At 32.5% G+C, this 11,441-nt stretch overlaps 2 protein-coding genes across 2 annotated transcripts; both read left to right on the plus strand.

Moving 5' to 3' along the window:
- The first annotated feature begins 1,913 nt into the window (after positions 1-1,913).
- On the plus strand, positions 1,914-3,255 carry LOC110704293. Its single transcript, XM_021882083.1, has 4 exons — positions 1,914-2,351; positions 2,472-2,547; positions 2,629-2,703; positions 2,777-3,255. The coding sequence occupies exons 1-4, from the start codon at positions 1,914-1,916 to the stop codon at positions 3,253-3,255; spliced, it is 1,068 nt and encodes a 355-aa protein (XP_021737775.1).
- Positions 3,256-3,798: 543 nt separating this feature from the next.
- On the plus strand, positions 3,799-11,199 carry LOC110704330 (DEAD-box ATP-dependent RNA helicase 38-like). Its single transcript, XM_021882118.1, has 8 exons — positions 3,799-4,288; positions 4,399-4,692; positions 5,155-5,388; positions 6,250-6,315; positions 9,004-9,405; positions 9,492-9,603; positions 9,915-10,000; positions 10,730-11,199. Exons 1-8 carry the CDS (start codon positions 4,046-4,048, stop codon positions 10,790-10,792), a joined length of 1,500 nt encoding a protein of 499 aa, XP_021737810.1. The 5' UTR covers positions 3,799-4,045; the 3' UTR covers positions 10,793-11,199.
- The last annotated feature ends 242 nt before the right edge of the window (positions 11,200-11,441 follow it).

The following is an 11,441-nucleotide window of genomic DNA, read 5'->3' on the forward strand; positions in this document are numbered from 1 at the left end:
GAAGAGGCCATTAGCTAATGAAGATCTGCTACATGCTTATTTTAAGGGCACTTTTGCAACCAATAAATTGGCTATCTCCCCATCAATGGCAAAAAATGCATCACTATTTTCCGATTATGAAGATCAAGAACCCACAGGAGACAATGATGATGAGCAAGATGATCCTTTAAATTTAACCCCCGAGGATAACAATGTAGATCATGAGAATGATTCTTCTAGAATATCACCTCCTCTAGGAAAGCGTAAGAGTTTGGGAGAAACTAGTAAAATTAATAAAAAGAGGATGAGTGACATTGATAAGTGTATAGAGCTTGTGAAGTCAACTATTCAGGCTGAGTCATCAAAGGTACAAAGTAATCCAGTACAAGAAAAGTTCAATCTTCTTGCTGCAACTCTTAAAGAGATTCCTCAAATGAAAGATTACAGTGATTCTTTTTATATCCATGTTTTGGAGTACTTAACGAAAGATCACAATGGGGAATTTTTCATGGCACTTACTACTAATCATCAGAAATTGCTTTGGTTGAAGTCAAGGGGTATAGCTTTTCCTGGAGACTATTATACTCCCCAATTAGATGATGAAATAAATGACTTGGACTTGTCATAAGTAGTAAAAACTAATGTGGTGGAGATTATTATGATGAAATAAATGAGTGTTTATTTTAATAAAAACTTTGATCCTTCGTTATAATATGAATAAAATAATTTCATTTTATTTCTTTTGACGTTGTATGTTTATTATTATTATTATTATTATTATTATTATTTTTACTATTTTTACTATTATAGATTTTGTATGGTGTAAATCATGCATGCTCCGGTTTATGTACAAGCTCCTTTGATTATAAAAGGAATAGGTAACAACAGAATGAAATTACACGTTTTTGAAGATTCACGGTTTATTACAGATCGAATTCCTCATTAAAGTAGTATCAGCATTCGGCTAGTTTGTACAAAGTCATCAATTGATGAGATGATACTGACTTTGTAATTAAATTTTCATGAAACATCCCTTTGTAATGAATTGATGAGATAATGCATGCACCTAAAGGCTGTAATAACTTATAAGTGGTTATGATTATCAATGATTAGAGCTAAATTGTATGCTGGTGGGGATGCATTTCCTTGTACGTTGACATATGAAAATCCATGCAAAATTGCACACTAATGTCATTATACCTGAGATGACCTTATACAAAACAAGCCTTAAGGGTTTAATTTTACAATAAAAATAACAATCATTTAAGTATCCTATTCGCAAGGGATGGGGCAGCTGTACATGTCTGATCACTAATCAATGGAACAAAATATTAACATTCCTAAATACAACATATATTTAACTTTTCTCAAAAAAAAAATTACATATATTTAATAATATCTTATTGATAAAAATTGTAGTTCGTTATATTTTGGTAAATACTTTGTTAGTTTTACCATATACGTATTTGAGGAAAACTTTATTTGTTAAAAAAGAAATATGAGGAAAACGTTATATACGCAACTTTTTTTTTTTGACAAGTTATTATATGCAATTTTTTTTTTGGTAAATATATATGATATATACGAGATATTGAAAAAGATATGGGCAAATCAATCTCTTTCCTTTGCGTTCTTTGTCCTTCGTATATATGGTAAAACAAATAATACCCTTGTATTGCATATACTTTTAATTGCTTATATATATATATATATATATATATATATATATATATATATATATATATATATATATATATATATATATATATACACTACTTGGGTGGGACGAATTGGACAATCATAAAAATATACAATACTTTTTGTAACCATCTACATATTGAAGGTTATACGTTAATATTTTTTTTATATTTTTTTTTTATATTTTTTGTTTAAATTTGAGATCTCACTTCTTGTTGTTGCTTTTATATTGTAGAATGGACAATGAGTTGCTTCAGAAATGCATACTGTTTTTGGTACTATATGAATTGTCGAGACTCCTTACCCCAATTCATCGCTTACCTTTAAGGATCGGGGGTGAAAGTGGATCAGCATATATAACAAGGTTGTTAACAGTTCATCCTGGTTTGTTTAAAGAGCAACTAAGATTGGAAAGGGATATGTTTGTGCGACTCGTCCAATTGATGATAGAAAAAAATTTATTATCGGACGGAAGGTTTGTAAAAGTGGCCGAACAAGTAGGAATTGGTCTATTTATATTGGCAAGAGGGGCATCTCAACGCCAAGCTGCTGACACATTTAAGCACTCAATATCCACAATTAGCAAATATTTCAGAAGGGTGTTCCAAGCATTGACAAGATTGTCATGTGATTTAATTCGTCCTTATCAAGATTTGGCCGATACACCACCAGAAGTATAAGAAAACTCATTATATTGGCCTTTTTTTAAGGTTAGTATGTTATTTAATTTTCATATAAATGCATTTATAAAAGCATAATTTAATAATAAAAAAATTAATTTTTTCATGTGTTAGGATTGTGTTGGTGCTTTAGATGGAACTCATATTAGTGCAGTTGTGTCCGATGGTGATGGTCAACCGTTTCGAGGACGTAAAGGAACTAAAACTTGAAATGTACTAGCCTCATGCTCTTTTAATAGGTTATTCACATTTGTCAATGTTGGATATCAAGGAAGTGCTCATGATATAACGGTGTGGAGAAATTGCTTAACTGATCCTAAATTCGAATTTCCATACCCTCCTCTAGGTAGGTAATTCTTTAATATTATTTTCTTTTAGCAGGATAATTTATTCTAATATAAATTTTATTTTCTTATCAGGAAAATATTATTTAGTAGATTCTGGTTATCCTAACACACTCGGTTATTTGAGTCCAATTAAAGACAAGCACACAAGGTATCATATGCCGGAATTTCACAATGGTCCTCCACCTCGAGGAATGCTAGAACATTACAATTATCGTCATTCTTCATTGCGTACTACAATTGAAAGGTGTTTTGGCAACGTTAAGGGGCAATGGAAAATTTTGAAAAACATGCCACAAATGTCTCAAACATATCAATTATCAATCATCTTATCAACGTTTACTCTTCATAATTTTATCCGATTGTACACTTTAGGGATACCAATTTCAGAAAGATGTGCAAATGTTGAGCCTAGAGCGGAATACTCCATATTTGATGAAGGTAGGAAAGCTCAGATGGATATAGTACAAAATCAGATAGCAGAACATATTTGGCAATCAGTTACATCGAGGAAGAAGATCATCATATGGACATTGAATAATAAACTTAAATAGTCATATGCAATAAGAAGCAATCCTTGTAATAATTTATGATTATAATAAAGTTATGATTTTATTCTTATTATTATTAGTTTTATTGTTTTGGTATGTTTGGTTGTAAAGTTAGGCAATGAAATTAAAGGCAGTATCCCTAAACCTAATATCATATACAAGTATATCAAATACATATTCCCATAATATATAGGCCAACCATTTTTATATACGATATTATGTAAATTAAAATGGTTGGCATAATATATTATCGTTATATATACCAACTATATAAATTACAAAAATAGATTATTTTACCTAATATATTTCTATATATATATTAAATCAGTAAAAATAATATCTAAATCAGTAAAAATAAGTTCATTTCAGTAAAAATAATTTCAGTTTAGTAAAAATAACTTCAATTCAGTAAAATAAGTTCAGTTCAGTAAAAATAAGTTCAGTTCAGTAAAAATAATTTCAGTAAAAATAAGTTCAATAAAATTCAGTTTTAATCAGTAAAATTCAGTTTTAATCAGTAAAAATAATTTCAGTTCAGCAAAATTAAGGTGAAGTAAACGGAGCCTTACACCCTTAATAGTCGGTGTTAATTAAGCCTTCCCGAATTTCCCATTTACAGATAATAATCTTCATTAGCGTTCCTTCAAAGAAAAAAAAACAAAAAATTCATTAGCGTAAAAAAGCAGCGCGGCAAACGCACTATATATACGCCTCCCTTTTTTTCCACCTCACTCTCTCTCTCCTTTCAACTCTGATTTCCTTCTCTCTTTTTTAAGCTTCCTCGAACTCATCAATGGCGGATTCCACAGAAACCACCGTCAAAACTACATCCACAGATGAAGCGCCGGAAACTTCTTCCGCCACTTCAACTCCGCCGGAAACCTCTTCCGACACCACAATCCCACCGGAAATCAAGCCGGCAGAAGTTAAACGTTCTTGGGGCGACGAAGTAGACGACGAAGAATTAGCCGTCGATCAGCTTTCAATCAAAGAGAACCAAGACTTGGATGAGCCTGAAGATTCCAACATTAAAGCGGTATATTACTCCGGATTTGATCTTAATTCATCTTAGGGTTTTTTGATTTTTATTTTTTTGGGTAAATGTTGAAATTAGGGTTTATTTATAGTAAAATTGTTGTGGATTAGGTTACGACGGGAGATACACCGTATACATCAGCGAAGAAGTTTGAAGATTTGAATTTGTCTGAGGAATTACTCAAGGGTTTGTACGTTGAGATGCGATTCGAAAGGCCGAGTAAAGTTCAATCTGTTACTTTGCCTATGATTTTGACACCACCGCACAGAAATTTGATTGCTCAAGCTCATAATGGATCTGGAAAAACTACCTGCTTTGTTTTGGGAATGTTGAGTCGTGTTGATCCTAAGCAACAAGCTCCTCAAGCTCTCTGTATTTGCCCCACCAGAGAATTGGTTATTCAGGTCGGTCCGATCGCTTTAATGTTTGTTGCTTTCAGCTTGGTTTCTTTCATGTTTTTAGTTTAGTTGAAGGGTTTGCACTTTGCACATTGTTTGTATTCATTGTGAAAGAAAACATGTGCTATAATTGAATTGAAAGGAAAACAAACAAAAAAAAAAATAGAAACTGTAAATCCTCTACTTGCAGAAAATATAATCTCGAATTCTTACATTGTGCTTTCGATCAGTTTTATTTGCTGGGCAGTCTGTTGGTTTGTGCTGTTGATGTCGTTTCGGTGATTAATCTATCAACTCATATGTTGATTTTTCTGGTCAAATTCAAGTGATCAATCTAAAAGGATTTATAAAGACTGTTGAGTGACAGAATAGTAAGGGGAATTGTATGTGAATTAAAGCATTTAAATCATCTTCCGTATGTTTTTTGTTGATTGTGTTTTTGCTGAAAATGGCTTGGTTGGACGACAGAACTTAGAGGTGCTGCAGAAGATGGGGAAGTATACTGGAATTACTGCAGAGAGAGCAATCCCTGAAAATTTGGATAATCCAACACATACTCCAATTAATAAGCGAGCTCCAGTAACAACCCAAGTGATAATTGGGACTCCTGGTACAATTAAAAAGTGGATTTCATTAAGAAAATTGTCTTTATCTTATATGAAGATCCTGGTGTTTGATGAAGCTGATCACATGTTAGCTGCGGTAACTCATATACTCTATTGTTTTTAATTGTTATTTTTTATTTTTTATTGAACATGTTTCTGTTATCCTGGTGAACTATTTGTTGTGATGTTAAATCCGTTGATCTGCTTGACCTCTTTGCACATGAATTATGGCTTTATGTTGTTATTTTTTAAGGTTCTGAATAGGGAAGTGAAGCTCAGATAAGTTCTCTTAATGGCCCTTAGTTCTGTTAAGGCTTGTTCAGTGAAAAGGACAAAGCCTACCTCTGAAGCTAGGGCTACTCAATTATGTTTGTGATTTTTCAGCTGTAGAGTACACACTACCTGACATGATATAAGATGAGAGAATTTCCATTAATAGGACAAGGTAGGTTACTAGCGATGCTCCTCTAAGGAACTCTGAGTTGCAGAGAGAACATGGAGAGCCTGCAGGTTGTTAATACTTGATTTGTTATTTACTGGTTCAAGACCATGGCAGTGGACTGGATTTGGATTTGTATATTTGTCTTGACTATAAGCTTAGTGTTCTTTTATGTGGAGTGAAAATCAGTAGGGTTAATTTCTCCATGCATCTGTTCATTATTGTTCTAGATAGTTTAGACTTTACAGAGCCTGTGGATAATATTTGTATTTTCACTTTAGAAACATGAGTTAATTCACTTCTACCAGAATCCAAAAAATGAAATTTAATGGAATAAAAAGGAGCAAGAGAATTCAGTGTAGGTTTCATTCCTGCTTATAAAATAGGCAACAGGGGACTCCATTTTAATATAGGATCATCTGATTTATGCAAGGGAATAGATTTTGTCGAGGCCTCAAGATGTATGTAACCTGCATGCTTTAACCTTGTGGTGATTGATGATGTTTGCTGCCTTTTCAGGATGGCTTCAAGGATGATTCTCTTAGAATTATGTCTGATATCAAGAAAAGTGCTCCTAAATGTCAGGTTTGTTGATGATAATTTACTGTTCTTTTGCTTCTGATGTTTTCTTTATTTTTAATTTTGTGGGTGATGTAGTATTACAATTTAAAAGTATGGTCTATTCAAGATTATAAATTTGTAATTGTAAGCAGTGATCTATTCAAGATTATAAATTTATAATTGTTGTGCAAGCAGTGAAATATGCAAGGGGAGAAGTGGGAAGGATGAATTCTCTAGGCCATAGTTTGCTCTCCTTTTTCTCTATATTTAATTTTTGTCGAATTAATTATTGTTAGTTTGCTACCAATTAAACCTGATTTGAAATTTTTTTGCATGCTGTTTCTGAGTTTACTTATTATTAGAACTGCTTTAAACTAATTTTCACTTAGCAAAGCTTATTGTGTCACTGTAACTTTTTTTTTTTTTTTTGGAAACCATTTGTGTCCACACTCCACAGTAACTAACTCTATCTTTAATCTTCTTCTTATTATTATGAAATGGGTACTCACCTCTGTCTTACTTCTTTCTTTTGGATTAGCTGACTATGTCAAAGTTCATCTTAAGCCTTTTGAGTTTTTTTGTTCTGCATGGGCTGTATATTATGTATGTGTTTTGTTTGATTTAGTTGAGCATTTTCATGATAATATTGATTCTATTGATGATCTATGAACAAGTCAGGTCAATGCTTGGTCAAAGTTCATTCACTAAGTAAACGAACAAGGGTGAACAAAAATTTTAGGCTTAATTAATTAACGAGCCTAACTTGAAAAACCACGTGCTTGACTTGTTTAGGCTCGTGAACAACTTGATTGTGTTCAACTGTGCACTTGTTCGGTTTTTTTATTAACCCATTAAAGTCTCGTTCAACCAAAATTTTAAAAACTAAAAATAGAATAATTGCCATTATTTTATTTTTGTTAGGAATAATACGTTATAGTAAATATCACAAAGATACCTAATGTACATACTTTCTCCCCTTTTTTTAGATGTATCACTTTCTATAAATAGAAGTTTCAATTTAGGTGCATCACTTTCCTTTTTAGCTAATAAATTCTCTCTTATATTACATGGGCCCTCTTTATTTTTCTCTCTATATCTCTACTTCAAAAATTGCTTAGGAGTGTAATTTCAAAAGTGATGTATCTATAAAACAGGAGGAAGTATTATGCATAGAAAATCCTAGGTTTAGGCCTTTTAGGGTAGGAAAAATGAAAATAAATGACAATACTGACCTGCATCTCTCAATTCATGTAACATTTGACTTTTTTGCATTATTCATGTATGCCTTTGACCTTAATTTAGTACCTATAATATATTTAAGGACTTTTTGGTTATAGAAAATTAGATATACCTTATATGTTCAAAATACTGTTAAAAAAACACTTTTTATGTACCGTTCTAGGTAAAAACACCTTATATCTGAACACTTTTTTGTTAGGCCTTTGTTGTGACTATGAAGTGTTGAGTACTTACGACATAAGGTGTTTCATCACCAAACTTTATTACATTACATATAATGTATTTTTCTTACATTTGTTTGGAATAAGGTATTATTTGACAAATAATCATGTGTAAAACTAAATGTCATTAATTTAATTATTGTCGGGTTGATCTTGATCATATTTTATAACACCAGCTTGTTATGATTTTGTCAAAATATAAGTAAAAAGATATTAATGATAATAATAGTATATGAGTAGTGTAAAAAAATGAAATGTTTCAAAAATTTGAAAATATTGGTTAGTAAAATGATGGATCTACGAATTTGATACAGGGCGGACCGAAATCTATAAACCTTGTTCATAAGTTAACATTAACTTTTGATTTTTACGACAAAGAATATGAATAAAAGATTCATAAATGAACTTTTGATTATACAGCAGAGAATGATAATGAAAGATTAAAATATTTATAACTCCTTTATAGCTACAAAAAAGGCAAAAGAAAAAACAAAAAGAAAAAGGTTGAGCGTCAAATGGAATAGCAGTACAAAGACATTCTAAAAAATGAGCAATAAACTAAGTAGGTTATTACTTACTGATGTCAAATTTAGAACCTAGTCATTAAATGATGCATGCTGAAACCAACTTAGCCAAATTACCTTTCTTTATTTTCATTGCATCTCAACTATTTTATATTTTTTTTGGATCATGGGGCGGGCGATGGCCTGGGTTGGCCACCATGGATCCGTCCTTGGGTTAGTAATAGTATGAGATGTTAAAGTGACATTGTTGCATTAACTACTTATATTTACTTTTCCTTTCCCAAAAATTCTAAATTGTATTATTGAGTCTTGATTTGAGGTCATATCATTCATTTATTTGGACATAGAATTCTATCTTGCTCATTTATCTTATCAAAAGCTTGTTTAATTTGATCTAGCTTAGTTTGATCTGGAGCTTAGATTTAAAATGAGCTACTCGTTCGACAGTCTCAAACAGCAAAAAAGCTTTAATTAATCAAGCTCAAACAAGAAATTTAAAAGCTTTGTTAAGCTTGGTGGAGCTGGGAATATTTTATTTATCAAACGTAGCTCAAATATGCTTATGTTCAGCCCAGTTTGGCTGGTTGACACCTCTAATCCTAGGGATGATTGTTTGGCTTTCATGTTGTAATTGTATCTACATTTTTTTTTATTTTCCATATAATAATTAAAATACATGTAACTATGTGTTGACTATATTCGTCCACAATGACAATTTTTTCCTTCAGGTGTTGCTGTTTTCTGCCACTTTTAGTGAATTGGTGAAGCAGTTTGTTACAAGAGCAATTCCAGATTACAATCAATTATTTGTCAAGAAGGAAGAACTATCGCTGGAGTCAGTGAAGCAGTATAAGGTTCGTTGCCCCGGTGAACTGGAAAAAATTCAGGTTGTTCGTGAGAAAATACTGGAGTTGGGTCAAAAGGTTGGCCAGACCATCATATTTGTGCGCACAAGAAACAGTGCTAGCTATCTTCATAAGGCACTTGTGGATTTGGGTTACGAAGTTACAACTATTCAAGGTGCTCTTTCTCATGAAGATAGAGATAAAATAGTGAAAGAGTTCAAAGACGGGTTAACCAAAGTTCTTATATCCACTGATGTTCTTGCTAGAGGCTTTGACCAGTCACAGGTGAGTGGTGTTATATATATTTATCTTATATTGTGTTGTCTTTATGCACCATGTCATGTAGGTTTCTTATTTATTCCATGGTGTAGGTCAACTTGGTGGTTAACTATGATCTTCCAGTGAAGCATGATGTTAAGACAGAGCCTGACTGTGAGGTATATTTGCATAGAGTAGGACGAGCAGGACGTTTTGGGCGTAAAGGTATGTTTGTAATCTGTGTTTTCTCATGCCTCTTCATTGCTTTAAATGTGCTTGTGTCTCTATTGTTATTTTTCAGGGTTTTGTGTATGAGCTTGTTTTTTAATGTGCAGTCTTATTATGTATGGAATTAATAAGGTTCAATTTGTCGTGGCAAAATAAATCTTGTTGATTGTTGGATGTATCTTTGTTACTCTGGTCATGTATATACATCTTCCACTTGTGATGGATATGATGTGAAACTTCTAGTTGGATATTGATTTAACTATGGGGCTAATCAAAAGAATATGGCTAATTTTTTATCTATATTGCAGGCGCAGTATTCAATTTGATTTGTGATGAAAGAGACAATATGATTATGGAGAAGATTGAGAATCATTTTGGAACTAAAGTAGTTGAGGTAATTATAATATCATCTTTCTTTTATATTTTTATATTCAAGATTTTGGGTGAAATTTTGCTCCATTATTTTCACAATATTTCAAGTTAAACACAAACCATTATTATTAATTTTTTTTAAACACCATAATTATTAATTTGCATGGAAGTTTTGTGTCATCTCAAAAGGAATTTCCCAAAAAGGAATACGTGTCATTTAATTTGAAACAGAGTAAGTATCAAATGGGGTCTTATTAGATTGGTAATAATGTGATTTTCAAATATGTAGTTTCATTTTTTTTTTTTTTTTTGGAAATATTCATGTCGTATATTACAATCTTGGTTTTGCCGTTTTTGTCCCTATTTGTATCCGTATACATATCTCGGTATCTCTACTGGTGCTACACTACTACTTGGCATGGATGGACCCGACAAGTGCTCATATATTTAGGGTGATTTATATTCATTTTTTTAGTTGGGGAAATAATGGTGTTGATGGTATCCTTTTATTGCCAATCCCATTTACAATGCTATAAAACATAATATATGTGGAAATTCTCTCCTTGTTATGGATGATGTATGTATTCTACTCGAACATTAACACTTTCTTTATATAAGAGCAAGAGGTGGCTGGCTTTGCACATGCCCCTCCCTTCCCTATCTTTTCAACTTCTATCTATGGTGAATTAGTTGTATTTTGTTACGTTGAAGTATTGAGGTACTTACTTATGTGTTGTGTTACCTCGTTCAGGTGCCTGATTTTAGAAGTGAGGCTGACTTTGAAGCAGCTCTTAAGGAAGCTGGGTTAGTTTGAGGTTTCAAGAGTGCAGTTTATTATGAAGAAGTGGAACTATGGATGATACCACCAGTGAGTGTTGTGTTGATTTTATACCGATTTTTATATTTTGTACCATAACTCATTCGGTCTGGTTCTTTTTGAGGCTATCTGTAATTTATTGAGTCAAACAGTGAGATCTCTCAGTTGGTTATTGGCTACATATTTTTCCATGTCTGTGTTCTTAGCTTTAAGGAGGATATATCCAATTGAGAACAGATGAAATGCAATTAAGAATTGGCTATGAAATATCTCTAGTTAAAGGAACTCTGTCTACTATTGCTGGAACTTTAGCTTCTGGGGTCTTTGGAATCGAGATTGTATGTGTACCAGTTTGACAGTGGTTTTGATAAGTTAATTAATGTCCAAAATGATGTCTTCTGAAATCCCCAAACTAAATACTTATGTACTCCATACAAGTAAACATTATAATGAAGTGTTCAATCAGATGACAGCCAATGAGCAAAGTGATGAGCCACTGTTACCGCCAGGCTTCAATCATGTGCACCTAGGAAGACAGGAAGATGGTTATTCTACCTTCATTTTGCAGATTGATGGGTCATGAGATAAGAAGACGACAAGGGCTGGCATAGGCTGGGCAGTTACAGGGCTTCTTCCTCGGCATTAC

This window comes from Chenopodium quinoa, unplaced genomic scaffold (assembly GCF_001683475.1).
Source record: "Chenopodium quinoa cultivar QQ74 unplaced genomic scaffold, ASM168347v1, whole genome shotgun sequence".
NCBI classification, from domain to species: Eukaryota; Viridiplantae; Streptophyta; class Magnoliopsida; order Caryophyllales; family Amaranthaceae; genus Chenopodium; species Chenopodium quinoa.